This window comes from Periophthalmus magnuspinnatus, chromosome 21 (assembly GCF_009829125.3).
Source record: "Periophthalmus magnuspinnatus isolate fPerMag1 chromosome 21, fPerMag1.2.pri, whole genome shotgun sequence".
Lineage (NCBI taxonomy): Eukaryota > Metazoa > Chordata > Actinopteri > Gobiiformes > Gobiidae > Periophthalmus > Periophthalmus magnuspinnatus.
In genome coordinates, this window is record NC_047146.1 from 18,416,439 (window position 1) to 18,433,078 (window position 16,640).

The window sequence follows — 16,640 nt, forward strand, 5'->3', positions numbered from 1 at the left end:
ATTGCTATTAAACACAAAAACAGCCCAATGTCTTTCTCTGAAGTTTTGTGTCTGCTCCAAATCACATGTTTTTACTAACAGAGGATTGGCTGTAGACCTCTCCATTAAACAGACACATCACTGACCATTAGACATGACTCTATTAAAATTAGCCAACTCCAGAATGACCCATAGTTTATATCGAAGATTCCAGCTCCATTGACTCACTCATTCATGTGTCCACCCCCCACCCCCCATCAGATCTTTTGTGGCCTTGTGTGAAAGCAGAGCCCTGGACAGCTGAGGTAACAGGCGTCCACAGGAGTGAGAAATGACCCAACCAGGGGACACAGGGCGCGGGGAGGAGTGGGGGTGTGAAGAATGTGCATTCTTCAAGCATTCTTCACTAAGTAACTTTTTCTGCATTGTATTAGGGCTACAAGATTAACCACAAACAAAAGATATTTTTCCCAAATCATTCAGCCATACATTGTATTGTATTCAATGTATCTCTATGGAGACAAGGCAGAGTTAGAGATCAGATCTCTGTAGAGGTGACCCTGCTCACAGTAATGCCTCTTTTCCATTGGCTAGGTTCGCTTGGGGCCGCCTTGGCGTGGGTCTTTTTTGTGCTCTGGGCATGGCTTAGAGTCCAGGGGCAGGGCTCTGCTATGTGAGACACTGACATCACCCAAATATAAGTAATATTAATAAATAAAATCTAAACCATATATGATTTATACTCAATTCACAAAAATAGTAATTCCAAGTTTGTGGCACTGAGACATAGCTAAACCTAAAGCTAAAAAACAGGTTTATCATCAGCTTTTTCTGCCTTTATTTCACCTCTCTGTGCCTCTGCGTCGTGCTTTAACCTCTCTTTATGTGCCAACCCCAGTGTATGTAATACATAGGATTGGCTCATGTTAGACATATAATGCACTGGAAATATATTATTTCACGTCTTTATATTCGAGTGCCGTGCATCCATTAACAGGATACAGCTGATAATGTGCTAGCTTTGTTTTGCTGAGCATGTTGGCTCAACATTGTTGAGTTGCCATAACTGGAAATAGAAATTTATGACAAGATCAAGTCCTCCAGGGTCTGCTTCAGACTACTCAGAGTGGGCAGTACTTTTCACTTTAGACAATGGAGACACTTATGATCTGAACCGAAAGCAAAGCAAACCAGTGGACATCAGGCTAAGGAATGCATGTATTTCAACAAATCTTTTAGCAATATCACCTGATATTGAATCAATGCAAGACAGATACATTTAATGCCTTACTAAGGAACATTACAAACAAAGCAATAATATCTCCATGGAAACAAACAAGTGGTGGACCTTCCTCCAGAAAACCTAGTGCATTTTTAAGAAATTAAGACAGGAGTAAAAGTTGAAAATCAAATGTAAATTGCTATTTGGTCAACTAATAATTAGATTAACAGAAGATTAAACTTATTTATTAACTTCATTTAACATTCCCTTGTGTATACTGGGCCTTCTTATGTGACTACCTGCTCATCACATAGTTTAGACCTGTACTGAATTGCACTTAGAATGAGCAGTTAATGCACGTGTCTGTCTTCTGCTAATGCTAATATACCATATGCTATGAACTGTTGATTTTAAAATATACAGCAAATCCAATGACAAAACATGTTTGTTTATTCCTACGGTAATGGTCATTTTGTTTTAAGACACAGGTCAAAAGTAGTATTCATTAGTTTCCAAAAATGTGAAATGGACAGTGACCCCATACTTGGGGTGAGAGGTCATGGGTTACATTACCACACAAGGAGCCCAGACTCAAGAGAAGTTGGGTCAGGAAGGGCACCTGATGTAAATATGCCAATACTGATATATTTAGGTTTTCAATACGTTCTTTCTTGGTTAAGTATGGACCTCAGTTGATTACAGGATTCTACTTTTTAGTAAATGGAAGGAAGTGAAGCTTAGTCACTTTCACTAAATGCTGCACCTCTACTTTCTCTGTCAACCAAACAAGGTGTGTAGAGGAGAGATGTCAAGAGGATTTAACTGATCATTTCATCTCCTACTCATTTGAATAGTGTTCTTTAATATCTGCTGTGAAGTTGCTACTCATTCTTAGCTTTTACTATTTGAATATCAAAGAGAATAATGGGGCAGGCTTTGCTGTTAATGATACTGGCAAATTCAGTTTCTATTCTTGATGCTTATTCTTCAGAAAATGTATTGTTTCTTATCATATTTTCTCAGTTTTTAGTGTGTAATAACAACTCAGGCCTTGTGGTAAATGAGCAACTGTTCTGACTATACTCAAATGTGATACTATGCTAAATGTAAAAAGCAACACAGTTAACCAAAAGCCTTGAGTCACACTCAACTGGACTCTGATGGTGTCTGTGTGGACCCCCCCTTCCCCCCACTGCCATCCTTCCTGGACTGGACCACCCCTCTGGGCTCAGGCTGCAGTGGGTGTGGTGTGTCTACAAATAGATGTCCTTAGAGGTGCTGGCTGTCACAATCCCACTTCCAGTCACCCACTTGGGTCTCAGCACCTCCAGCTAAACCTCCAGACCGAGCCCTTCACACCAGCCACCGCAACCATGAGCAAGTCCTACTCGTCCTCCGCCCAGAACGCCTCATCCTACCGCCGCACCTTCGGCACCGGCGTAGGCTCCTCTCCCATGTCCTCCATGTTCTCGTCTCTGGGAGGAGGCCGCAGCTCCAGCCACATGTCCAGGGTCTATGAAGTGAAGACGATGGGATCCCCGTCCCTCTCCAGCTACAGGTACTACATTTTATTTACCGTGAATATTTCTGGTCACTTTGTTTCACACTCCATAGTTAAGTTATGCTATTTGAAGTTTACTGGGCCATTGAAAATAATAAGACTCAAAATGTCTTGAACTAAGAATGTCAGAAATACTGTGTCTTACAACATACATTAGTGAGTTTCCAATACAATTATTTATATTCTATGTGTAGACATATTTTACTGATGATTTGCTGAAATAAATACAAAATAAAGTAATGAATAATTTCCGGTGTAAATTAAATATGAAAACTACAGCAGTAAGACATTTATTTATTGATGTTGGCTTTCAGTATTGCCTCATTATACCAGTATAAGCAACTTCCTTGATTTTAAGCTTGGGTAAAAATATTTTATCTAAGCTCACTTTGTTTGTCCAGAATGTCCTCTGGGGCAGGGGCTGGCATCGGCTCCTCCAGCGCCCTCAGGACCTTCTCTGGGGAGAAATTGGACTTCAACCTGGCCGACGCCATGAACCAAGACTTCCTCAACACCAGGACCAATGAGAAGGCCGAGCTGCAGCACCTCAACGACCGCTTCGCCAGCTACATTGAGAAGGTGCGCTTCCTGGAGCAGCAGAACGCCGCCCTGACCGCAGAAGTGGAGAAGTTGAGGGTCAGGGAGGGGCCTGGGCGCGTGGCCGACATGTATGAGGAGGAGATGAGGGAGCTGAGGAGGCAGATCGAAGCAATGGCCAATCAGAGAGCCAGGGTGGAGGTGGAGAGAGACAACCTGGCTGACGACCTGCAGAAGCTCAAACTCAGGTGGGCTAAGTGGACAACCTTGCCGCATGAACCCTTTTTTGGTTACTAGAAAGAAAGCTACATACAAATATACCATGGTTTTACTCCTGTGCATAAACATCATAGTGTAATCTAAATTAGTCTTACACACTTTTTTCACCAAGTTAGACTAAATTAAATAATCCATATGGGAATCTTTCAAATGAACAATGGAGGCGTGATGCATTAGCTGCTGTGGCACATATTCTCAATGACATGTTCAAAACCACAAATTCACATCTATAAGTAGTGACATCTGTGACAATTAGGTTAAATGTTTTATAAATGCTGTAATTTCACAAAACTATCAGAAAACTTGTTATATTGTACAATAGTAGATAACCCCCAAAGAAGGCTGACCACACAAGCTTTGGTTTACCGTTAAAATAATATAGATAAACATAGTTTATAGAAAAACTAGATCCAAATTCAAATAATTTTTGTTAAACTAGTTTCACAATGTAAACAAGCAGGACATATTTTCAATATGTCTCAGTCTATACCCACCTGAACTCTGTGAGTCATCAGCAGTTGCATAAATACAGAGATATGGGCTTATTGTTCAGTGGAATCATTTTATTTGTGGATCTCAGCACAGCCCTCAGCTCTTGGCTCTCAGCACTATCTGAGAGAACGAGACAGACCACATTAGTCACACACAGACAAGTGGGAGTGTTACAAAACAGTCTATTTGTGTCCAGTAGTCTGCCTCGTGCATCACAGCTCTAGTCCTGCTGCTTTTAAAGGTCCTATATTAAACAAAATAGGCTCTTGTGAGCTTTAAGCCATGTTATAATGCCGTTACCTCCTCAAAAACATATCTGAACTTGTGTTTTGTTTCATTCACACGTGTTTGCGTAATCCTTCATTTATTTACTCATTTAAGTTCAAAATGTTCTGTGCCACCTTGTGATGTCATGTGGTGATAGGTAATAGCTTTACCTTTAGTCCAGTAGAGATCGGCAATTCCAGGGCTGAAATCATCCAAATGATTCCACTGAAGATGGAATGTAAAAACACACTGGAGCACTTCTCCTATTGCCACTTGACATCACAAGTGTTTTCTGTTTGTGTGTTAAACATGTGAATGACAAAAACAGCTCTGGGTATGTTTTTGATGAGGATACAACATTTTAACATAGATTAAATGAGACGTATACAGACTTTAAGTGCTGCTTGTCAGAGCTTGACCTGGTATCTACAGTCTCCTTCAGATCAGACATGCTGAAATGGTTGTGAGTGAAGAGTAGCCAGAGCACCTGCTTCTCTCAGCTCAAAATAATCCTCTCAGACAGCTGTGGCACACACGCACAGAATGAGTGCAAATGTCCATGATAAGCTAGAGAAGCTAGCTTTGTTACTAATATTATGTTCTTATGTTAACTTGTGCTCTGAGCAGTTGATGACAAATCGGAATTAGCCATGTTAGCTAAAATGAAAGTGACAGCCTATTACCGACAGTGACATCAGACAATTAGTATGTAGCTAAAGGAGACATATTATGCAAACTTCTATGAGCTTTGACCCATGCTATAATGGTGTTTCCCGATAATTAGCTTACTCACAGTTATATTTTTCGATTATTTCCTGCATCTTTGAGTAATCCTGTAATGTCCTGTATCTGACGCTCAGAAAATGTGTTTTTCAACTATCCCCGCCCACGTTCCTGTACTTACTTTTAGTATTTCAAAAATTTAAACTCATTCACATAGACTTCAAATGTATTCAGTGTACTGGTAGCATGCTAGTTGTTGTTAGCATTAAAGGTAAAGTTATGGTACCCTTTATTGTCCCTGTAGGGAAATTTGTCTTCTGCATTGAGTGTTATTTTGTATCCGCTCTGAGGAATAACCACTGCAAACTATTCAAGAGAAACTAGTCTTTTTCACATTTCTAAGACATAAAAAAATCTAGTTTATCATAGACTGTATATATAAATGGATATAGATCACTTGCTAGCCACTGCATTCCTCCAATACATGCCTCAAATTCACTTTCTATTGAAAAACTGCAGCCCCTGTCTCCATAACTGCTGCTGTCAGGCTCTTCATTTTGGTCTTAAAATGTTTCTATTAACCTGCTCCACATGATCCTGCAAATTTAATTTTACTATTGTGTCCGTAAATCCAGACATGAACATTAATAACAGACAAATCAGGCACCTTCTTTCCCCAAGGTCATTTCTTCTAGCGTTAGCAACAGGTTTGATTGACAGCGCCCACTCCAAGCTAAACCAGTGGTGCAGGCCGGAAGGGGTGTTACCTTCAACAGCCTTGCCCTTTTAACTGCTCGCCTCAATGAGCTTCATTTGACTGGAGTCGAATGCTATGCGTGACATCACATTCCCTTAGTCCATTTCTTACAGTCTATGACTTTTATTGATACAACCAAACAATGCCTCTTGTTGATCGCTGACCATCTCTACCGTCCTCCCATGTGGAAATGGAAAAACATGTGTCAAGCCAGATGTTAAAACAACAGTTCCACAAACAATATAGAAAGGAAATAGGGCAACAACTGATTGCATATGATGAGAGGTCAAAGGGTAAATGGCAGGAAGTAACCTAGTCAAGTAACAATAAAGTACTACACTGAAAACTACTGTTCAAATGCTTTAAAGGTACTTTTTAAGCATTTGATGGTGTTGTTTTGCATAAATGCACAGAATGCATGAAATAAAACTTAATCTCCATGGAGACATGAGTGACTTTACTAAACTAAAAGTATTTTTGTTAACTGTTTTGTAATAAAATGCCTATAATTGAATAAATGAAGATGTTAGACCTGTTAAACTTACTTAAAGAGGCACTATGTAACTTTTCTGGTGAAAGGTCTGCCACTCGCTTGATGTAGCTGCTCTGCCGGAATGTTTCACAGAGTGGCATTACAGTCACAGGTCAGATCTGTGGAGAAAATATTTCAGTTAAAGTAATAACAAGACGTGCATGCAAGTACACAGAAAAGTTACACAGTGCACTTTTAAAGAAGAATTGTCATATATTTTCTACCACAAAGTTTAAAAATTCACTTGTATGTATCATATTGTTTGGAACCAAGAATGACAATAATTTGCTAATACATAATATTAGCTTCTGATCGCCTTTGATTTCAAAATGTCCGACAGCCCAGTTAGAACGAAGTGCCAGTGTCTATGTTTTCATCACCTAGTCCTTTTGGCTCAGGGCGGGCTGATACCAGCAGTGGAAACCTGTAAAAGCAGGAGCAGACGTCTTTATTAGTGTTATGGCATTGGTTCAGTCAGAATGTGACTTTAGACAGCAGCTGCACCGCTCACACCCAGTAAGGTTTAAAAGTCAATGGCAAAGTCAAAGGGCAACAGGTCCGAGCACAGAACAGTCAGGAGTGAATGGGTCTACTATTAGAGTCCTTAAAGGTCACATAGTACACACAATTAACTGGGGCTTAGAGAGGTAATCTCTGAACTGACAAAATGCTCAATTTCAACTGTCTATACAAGCAGGTGAAACCAGAAAATGCATGTTTTAAAAGTGAAGCTGCTCTAGATTTAATTGACCATGGAAAAACCCATCTCTGATTTGTATGTTCTCTAACATCTCTATCTATTTTCAATGCCTTTAAATTACCTGTAAATATTTACTTCCACTGAAATACATTTCATTCTCTTGTTTGTTTACAGACTGCAGGAGGAGATTCATCAGAAAGAAGAGGCTGAGAATAACCTGTCTGCTTTCAGAGCTGTAAGTACACACACTATCACACTGTGTACACAATATATCAAGGGTTTAACTTGACAAGTTACATTTTGAGCATTTTTATACTTTACAGCAGGGGTCTCTGATCTGTAGCTCAGGAACTACAGTAGTTCTCCACCCTATTTCAAATAGCTTCCCAAAGGATTTAGGACCTATAAAAACAACACAGACTCATGCAAATGTGATTAATACACCTTTGTTACCTTTGTAAACGTTTACAGATGTTCTGTTCAGTGCTGTACCCTTTATCAAAGGAAACTTTAGGATAAGCTTTATTCACTAGACTTATGTAAATATTACACTATTTACACTAAATACAGTATGTCTATTGAATATTGAACATGTGATAAGGCTTTTATTTTCTTTATTCTTTACAGGATGTGGATAATGCCACTCTGGCCAGACTGGACCTGGAGAGGCGCATCGAGAGCCTGCAGGAGGAGATCGCATTCCTCAAGAAGATCCACGAGGAGGTAAGTTCTGTGTCTGTCAACAAATGTTAAGTGTAAGGGCAGTTGGGCTTTGCTTATGTAAAGGCTCAGCCCATGTGACCATTATTCTGGATGGACCTCTTCACCTCCTCAGTAACTGCCCTCCATGAAACGAACTGTACAAACCAGGGGAATTATCAGTAATCTGATGCAGGGAGTGTGTGATAGATAATATCCTGTACAGTGATGGTGGTGAAGGAGATGAAGAAGCTGAGGAGCCTGTTGGTTCTGCTGCTGGCCCAGAGGTTTAACAAATTATGGTTTAAGCTAAAATATCAGGGTGACAGAGAGGAGAGAGAGTGCATTTATTGATAAGAATTCCTTGAGAGGTGATTGGTTGACAGTCAAAAGTAGTGATCTGTGATATGCTTACAGTGACAGGCAAGTGATAGTATATAGGAACAAGGAAATACTGTCTTGAGTTTAGGGATGTTACAATATCTAAATTTCTCAGTGCAATATTTATCACGTTCTGTACAGAATTTATTGTGATATTTTGAAGAGGCTAGTAGAATTGTAGGCTCAGTGATTAGAGTGTTGGTCCCCTAACCTGAAAGTCACAGAATCAATTCCAGTTCGGACCAAGTTCTGCTTGTTTTCTCTGTTTTTTGCTGCTGCTGCAACAAAACAGCACATTTAAGCAAAGCAGCTTGTAATTTGAAATATTGTGAGACTTTTGACAGTACAATATCATTTCAGTTATTATTGCATCCCTAGCTGAATTTACATCAGTGAAAGATAACATTCTTCCTTGTGCTATAGTCATATAGTAGTACAGGCTATGTATATAGCGTAGGCTATGTTTGAAAGTCTGGGTAACTCTATCTGCTCTAGTACTGGCTAAAGAAAGATATGATATCACATGACACACATCCGGATATATCATATTTCAGAAAACTTACAACCTTAAAATACAGTTAAGAATCTAGAAAACAGGAATTAATTTATACATACATTTTTAAAATTAAGTTATGGATTAGCAACTCAACTTTATCTAACTTTATTACTATGACTTTATCTTCAATTGAAATGATTCGCTATTTGAACAATACAATTAATCAAATCAATAATAATTTATTATTATCTGTGAAATGGTGGGAAACATAATATTAACCTAAATATGTACAAATATCAAATATCAAAATAAAATAACTTTTTATTTTGAAAATTGAACCTGAAATGATAGTATTAAAATCACACCCTATTCAATTTATGTATTAACTTCACTTCCATTATTGAAGGTTTCCTACAAAACAAAAAATATATTGTTGATCTTTGAACAATTGCATCAGTATATGTTTTGAAAGCTCAGAACCTCCTGAATTCACTCACCGAGCTGCAGAGGCTGCACTAGCACTGTTTAATGATTGGCTGCAGGTGCTGAAGTTTAGATAGTGATGTTTGAGATCGGAGAGAGGCCTTTTAGGTCTAAACCAACTGGATTTTAGCATTGAAACTGGCAACCCAAATGACAGACTCATGTGAGGCTCATTCTGTTTTCCGATAGGATAATTATCTCGAGAACCAAAACATCAAATTGTAACATCAATGGGACATCATATTCAATGCTTTTGTAACTAAGAATAAATCTGTATTACTATTGTTATCAATAAAAGTTATATTAGATTTGAACATGTTTCCTCATTGCTGGGGTAACATATAGGTCATGTTAATGAAATCTAAAACAAAATCTTAAAATCCCATCTTTAATAAAACTAAGATTGTGACTTGCATGGTATTTAATCTCTATAGACAATAGAATCTGTTAATATTCTGTATTATTTTCACACCATATGGTCCATTAGCACTTAGCACTTTTTTCTACCTTTGTCACTTAATAAAATTCTATTCACATATTTTAAGCCAGGCTACCGGCAGCTTTCTGTTGACACATAGCTAAATATTTGCGGTTCATCAAAGCCCATATGAAGTTATGGATGGGGACACATGCTTCTCTCTCGCTGGGAGTCGACCCTTGACCCTAGAGCTATGTGCACTCTGATTGGCTGAAGAGGCCTGTCATCTGCTGCGTGTGTGAGCAGATGCATGGGTATTTTTAACCAGTGAGCACAAGGCCGAGAGACAGCTGCAGACAGAGGGACATACCAGTCCAGGAATTAGCCAACACCCAGCTACTGGATTCAATGTGAAAATGGACATGTAGTTCTAGTCTTTTCCACCAGGAGGAGTGGAGAGCAAAAATTAACAAGAGGACTGCTGAGTTATGAAGCTCAACAGTCCCACCCACTTTGAGACCTGTTGTGGTTTCAGAAAATAAATTTTCCATTTGTTTTTCCCATAGACTTTTCAAAAACAATTCAAATATAAAGAGTTCAAAGGCATGACAGAGGCTAACCATTGTGATAAAATGCCTTTCCTGATTTAAGAAAGAGTTTATTGGAGAAAAAATACTGCTAAAATGACCAAAAATGTAAAGAAATAAATGAATGACTTATTTGAATAGCTGCTTGTATCCAGAGTGCATTCATTGGAGTGGGTTTATAATAGTATGAGTAGAAGACAAACCTTACAAACCTTATGTTATGTCTTGGCAGGAGATCCGTGAGCTGCAGAGCCAGATGCAGGAGACTCAGATCCAGGTCCAGATGGACATGTCCAAACCCGATCTGACCGCTGCTCTCAGGGACATCAGAGTGCAGTACGAAGCCATCGCTGCCAAGAACATCGCAGAGGCTGAAGAGTGGTACAAGTCCAAGGTACAGACTATAACATAGACTAACACAGGGATCTACAGTATGAGTCTGAGGACAAGTACAAGTCTAAGGTACAGGCTATAACTTGGGTTAACATGTGGACCTATGAGTATGAGGCGGAAGACTGGTACAACTGTAAGGTACAGTCTAACACAGACGTGTCCCAAGTGGAGTCACAAACTAAACTTGGCCTATGAGAGTGTGCTGAAATATTTATTTTGATTCAGTGTTACACTGAAAAGATTGTCAGGAGATGGATGATAGCTCATATAGTCTTTTTACATAAAAACATGGGTTACCATCCATCCATCCATTTTCTTCCGCTTATCCGGGGCCGGGTCGGGGGGGCAGCAGTCTAAGCATGGGTTACCAGACATGCTAATACATATTAATTTCGACCCACCAAGGAAAAAAGTTTGGGCACCCTGCATACAGAATATCTGCGTTATGAGGTAGAGCATTGTTATACTTAACCCTATATTTATAGTCCTGGCTTAAATATATTTAAACCAGGATATATATTTATATTTATTCATTTTAAGTATTAGGCAACATTTCCTCATCCCAAATTGGGTTTCTAATAAAACAGTGTAACTCAGTTGCTGGAGTTTGTCCACCTGTAGATTTAGTTTTTAGAGTGGACAGTGGAGTCAGCTGATTCTAATTAGACTCAAGCCTCAGCCAAACCTGTTACTAGTTAATCCATTAATAGTTTCTCTTTATTTCATTCCCACCATTGAGCTGAAAATGAGCCTGACTCTTAGACATACAAATGTGTGTGATCTTGTGATTCTAAAACGTTTGTTGGCTTTTGCTGCAGGTGTCTGACCTGAACCAGACTGTGAACAAGAACAACGACGCCCTGCGCCAGGCCAAGCAGGAGAGCATGGAGTTCAGGCACCAGATCCAGTCCTACACCTGTGAGATCGACTCTCTCAAGGGCACTGTGAGTTCACACACACTGTCACACTGAACGCAGTGCTATAGATCCTGACACCACTGACCTGCCTCTGTCTGTGCAGAACGAGTCTCTGCTGCGCCAGATGAGGGACCTGGAGGACCGCATGGGCCGTGAGGCCGGCACCTACCAGGAGACCATCGGCCGCCTGGAGGGGGACATCGCTAAGATGAAGGTACGTTGTCAGGAGTGAAGTGAGATACTAGAAATATCCGGCTCATGAGAACCATGTGGGTGCATTAACATGTACAGTTTTGAACAATTTATAGGCTTTATAAATGCCACACTGTAAAACAAGAGTATAAAAGTATTATAGTGTAGATCTGTAGATTGCAGTATGTTTGTGTTATGATATGAGTAGAAGGACTTTGGCATGAATATCTGTAACTGTAGACCAGACTGCTGTGGCTTCTTTGCATGGTGCAATATCGAAGCTATTGAGGAAGTAACTCTTTTATACTCATATAACTTTATAAATAAAGTTAGGAAAAGTGGCTTCAGTCCAGGATTAGTCTAAGAAAAGCCCACCACCAGTGTGCATGGACAGGGAGGTTATGATCAGTAATAATATTAGCACTAGGCAACTGTTGCTAATGCTATGAGAGATACTAATTTTATATGTCTATATTTAAACTTACTGAAAGTAAACTGACACCTTTGTTGTTGTTCCAGGACGACATGGCTCGTCACCTGAGGGAGTACCAGGACCTGCTCAATGTGAAGATGGCCCTGGACATCGAGATCGCCACCTACAGGAAGCTGCTGGAAGGAGAGGAGACCAGGTACATGATTCTCACCACACTGAAACACACTTCATCTGGAATTGTGTTATCTGCATTCAAAATATTGTCTCTAAAACATAGTCCTATTAATCCATTCTACATCTTGAGTGTACATTAACTTTTTTAATCATCTATAAGCTCTATTTTGTGTTTAAATGTTTTTATTACCTGTAAACATAATACATTGTGTTACAGGATCACAACCACATTGCCCATGCAGACTGCCTACTCCTCCATCGGCTTTAGAGGTAAGACCCAAAGCTTTACATTCGACATATTCACGATAAATGAATAAAGTGTTAAATAAAGAAATAAAGTGTTATGACACAATGAATGTCACTGTATTTAGATGCACATTAATGATGACATCTGTCTTACATGTCTGAATATCTAAATATAACCCATGACTGTATATGGCAGCTGTCACGTTCTGCAGTGACATGTTGTGGCCACAGGGAGGAGATGTGTGGCTGGTTTACGTACATTGGTTTAGATGAGCAATCATAGCTAATATGTGGAGGTTGTTCATATACATCCATCTATGACCTAATTCACTGGAGGGCTGCTTATGCAAACAGGCCATACTGGTGAAGGAGTAGTTCAGTGTATTTGTCTTTATAATATTAATACATTTATGAGAGCAGATTATAATGACGTTTCATTATGTTGGGGAAAATTAAATATTAGATATTCTATTAGAATGATGTATTCTTAATCATTTTAAGGGGGCATATTATGCTAAATTGACTTTTTAAAACTTTTGCCTTGTTATAACATTGTTCCCTGTCTTGGAGCAAATATTCAACAATAAAAACAAATAAATGAAAATCTGTTACTTACTATGGTGCAATACTAGTTTAAAGAGGCAGGACTTATCACTTCTATAGTTTTGAATGGACCTGTTTTTATTATTAATCTGTTTTACATCAAGATTGATGTTTAATTTCAAAAAACAAAATATCAAAATGTTCTATATGTTCTAGTTTAAAGAAATAGGCTAAAATAAAAGTATGTTTTTTGGGGCTTGCATCTCCACAAACCTCTCTCTTATTTGGCCTGCAAGAGGGCCTGCTCCTGCTTGTTTCCATGGAAATGTTGTTCTTTTGACTATAATATTCTACAGTATGGCATAAAATGTATCTATCTCCATGGAGAATCTTCCAAAGTATGCTTTTAACTTTCTATTTCCATGGAATCGCGCAGGTCTTTAATTTTCATGATTTATAAGTATAAATGTTGCCTCAGACCAGCTTTACTGTATGTTTCCAGGCTTTTAATGCGTGTTTGTGTTTGTCCACAGAGACCAGCCCTGAGTCCCAGAAGCAGCGTTCCTCTGAGGTCCACTCCAAGAAGACTGTGCTCATCAAGACCATCGAGACCCGTGACGGAGAGGTGTGTGCTCCCCTGACACCATAACTGCACTGGGACTAAACCAGGACTAGAACAGGACCAAACCAAGTCTACTTCAGCACTAAACCAGGATGAGACCAGGACCAGACCAGGATCAGGCCCAGACCAGACAAGGACAAGGCAGGGCTAGACCCAGTTCAGGAGCAGACAAGGATTTCACCTAGACCAGGACCGGACCAGACCAGGATGAGACTAAGACCAGAACCATACCGGGACTACACCAAAAACAGGATCAGACCAGGACCATAACGGAACCAGGCCAGGACCAGACTAAAATCAGACTAGAACCAAACCAGGAATAGGACAGGACCAGACTAGAAACAGGACAACACCAGAACCAGCCCAGAACCAGCCCAAGACCAGACCAGAACCAAATTAGAACCAGACCAGTACCAGACTAGAACCAGACAAGAACCCACTCACGTATCATGCTCATTTCATCCTCATGTCCATGTGCTGTGTCCATCAGATGAAGTACTGTGTGAGCCAGGGTGCTAGTGCCCACGCTGTAAGTCCATCCTCACTGAGAGTAACCACTGAAGGACTGTGGGCACAACATGAAACCAAATGGAAATAAAACTAACACAATCCATCTGCAGGGCCATTTCTACCAAAAGCACATGCACTGGGCCACACAAACCACCAGGGGGCTCCATGGTTAAATATTCAGCATCGCATTAGGAGTACAGTATTAGATTTTAGATTGGATTAGATGATGGGTTCCATAATATTTTGTCATCATGTTGGTTGGAGTGACCACTTTGAGCACAACTGTGGGCGGGCATTTCTGGTTCTCTGAATAGACGAGACTGAATAGACGAGAATAGATAAATAAATAAATAAATAAAATAGGGGGGAAAAGCCACAAAGGAGGATTATATTCAAAAAAATATAAAATACAGCAAAATCTGATGATACCTTTACATCTATTTATACCTTACCTTTACTCAATTTGAAAATTTAGTTATGTTATGTACAAATCTAGTCATTGTAGTTCTTCAGAATGGTGCCCCCCCCCCCCAAAAAAAAAAAAAAATAAATAAAAAAATAAAATAAAAGGCATCTTAAAAGGCCCCTATAAAGCTTGAAGTGGCCCTGTGAATCATCAAACTAACTCAATGGACCATTATTTATGTCAACCTCACTTAATTCACTTGTATCTTAATTAAAGGTGCCCTATGTAACTTTTCTGTTGGGGAAAGTTCTACAGTGTCATCATACTTAGATATCTTGCATTTACTCGAAGAAAATTGCTTTTATTGCTCTAACAGAACTGAACGGGCCTGTTGACGTCACCTGCTATTGTGGAATATTCCAGGTGACAAGAACAAACTGACAATCAGGTGTAGGACCCTCAACTGGAAATATTACATAATGCACCTTTAGATTTGGTAATATCTATGACTGGTCATTTTGTCACCCAGGGAGCACGGAAGCAAGAACTAAATACTCATAATCACTTCTAACTGTTAATTTAATGTATGAAATAGACAATATAGTGAAAATTAAGATATTAAGTTTCTCAAGGCAGAGGACTATGTTACTTTATTTTAAAAACATTGTCTTTATTTAAGAATTCATGCAAATTATTACAGATATGTAATCAATATCTTAGCGTAGTTAAATAATGCCATGCTGTGGAACATTCCTGTCTGAGAAACAAAACAACATCTCCATGGAGACAAGCAAGCCCTTTACTAGAAGTTACATAGTGCATCTTAAGTATTTATGATGGATATTTTATAATATAATAATTTTATAATAGATACGCAAAAAAATCTACTAGGTTGGACCCAAAATAAGTCTTTTTTAATGTCATTTCTACTATTGAGGCCACTGTTTTACTTTCAATGGCCAAAATGTTTGTTTGGTTCACAGAATTCCACTTTTTTTTTGGTCAACACACTCATATGTTGTAATTGGTAACACAAAGTTGTACACGCTTCCATACTGACCACTATTAACTTTTAAATCTCCATGCATTAACGCTATGTTTTTGTTTTCCAGGTGGTGAGCGAGTCCACACAGCACCAGCAGGACATCATGTAAACAAAACAAGATGGCCCCCTACTATACGCGCCGCAGTACGTCCACGAAAAGCCAATAAAAATGCATCTTCCGCCCACGTCCGTTAAAATCCTACTGCCGCACAGAACAGAGGCTAGAATAATCCCCCTATGTAAAGATGACATATTTACCATTTAGGCTGTAGTCCAAGGCAGTTTAGCTCAAGAAACTGTAAGTGAATGCAACCAGTATGTACAAGATGAGAAGCAGGAACAGTACTGAGATATGGTTTTTAATAAGGGCATTCCAAAAATACTCTTCAAAGTTCTCTGTTTTTTTTTAGGTTTTTTTTTCCAATAAAAAAATAAATAAATAAAGCGTATTGTTTTATGTGAGGTATGGAGAAATGTAAACATAGCAGAACCTTTTGTGCTATTGTTAAGTGACTGAGTACAGAATGTTAAGATATTGAAGATTGACATTGTCCGCTAATGCTAAGCGGACTAGCATGTGGTCTGTATGTAACAGGGAGTCCATGCTACGCTGCATCACTGTGCCCCAGTTCAAATAAAGATGTTTGATAATACCTTTAAACTGTCTGTGTCGTCATTGGTAGTTGGTTCTGTGCTAGCGTGTCTCTCATGTCTTGTCGAATGTCTCTCCCACTCTTTACCCCATTGAATAATACGATAAGGACAATAAAAAGTGATAATGTCTTTATGGTTTACACTATATAGCTTGTTATTGGATATTCCAAAATGTAGGTGGGTGAAGTGTCTTGCCAAAGGACACAATGGCAGTATATTGTATATTGACAGGGGTGTCAATCTCATTTTGGTCTGGGGGCCACATATGACTTAATTTGATCTCAAGGGGGCCAGACCAGAAAACTCACAGCATAAATACTAGCAATAAGTCGAAACATTTGTGCTGCGAAACATGTAAAATATTTTTATTGAAGAGAACTGTTCCTTTATAA

General features: G+C 39.1%; 1 protein-coding gene across 1 annotated transcript; it reads left to right on the plus strand.

Annotated features, from left to right (window-relative positions):
* Positions 1 to 2,437: 2,437 nt before the first annotated feature.
* Positions 2,438 to 16,247, plus strand: desma (desmin a). Its single transcript, XM_033987517.2, has 11 exons — positions 2,438 to 2,759; positions 3,164 to 3,547; positions 7,224 to 7,284; positions 7,677 to 7,772; positions 10,346 to 10,507; positions 11,325 to 11,450; positions 11,527 to 11,637; positions 12,135 to 12,244; positions 12,440 to 12,492; positions 13,545 to 13,636; positions 15,662 to 16,247. The coding sequence occupies exons 1-11, from the start codon at positions 2,575 to 2,577 to the stop codon at positions 15,701 to 15,703; spliced, it is 1,422 nt and encodes a 473-aa protein (XP_033843408.1). The 5' UTR covers positions 2,438 to 2,574; the 3' UTR covers positions 15,704 to 16,247.
* The last annotated feature ends 393 nt before the right edge of the window (positions 16,248 to 16,640 follow it).

Bases quoted from the DNA above. Each gene is read 5' to 3' on its own strand.
- desma (XM_033987517.2), top strand. From the start codon at position 2,575: ATGAGCAAGTCCTACTCGTCCTCCGCCCAGAACGCCTCATCCTACCGC. The intron at 11,451-11,526 runs GTGAGTTCACAC...CTGTCTGTGCAG, and splicing joins TCGACTCTCTCAAGGGCACT to AACGAGTCTCTGCTGCGCCA. The intron at 11,638-12,134 runs GTACGTTGTCAG...TTGTTGTTCCAG, and splicing joins GGGACATCGCTAAGATGAAG to GACGACATGGCTCGTCACCT.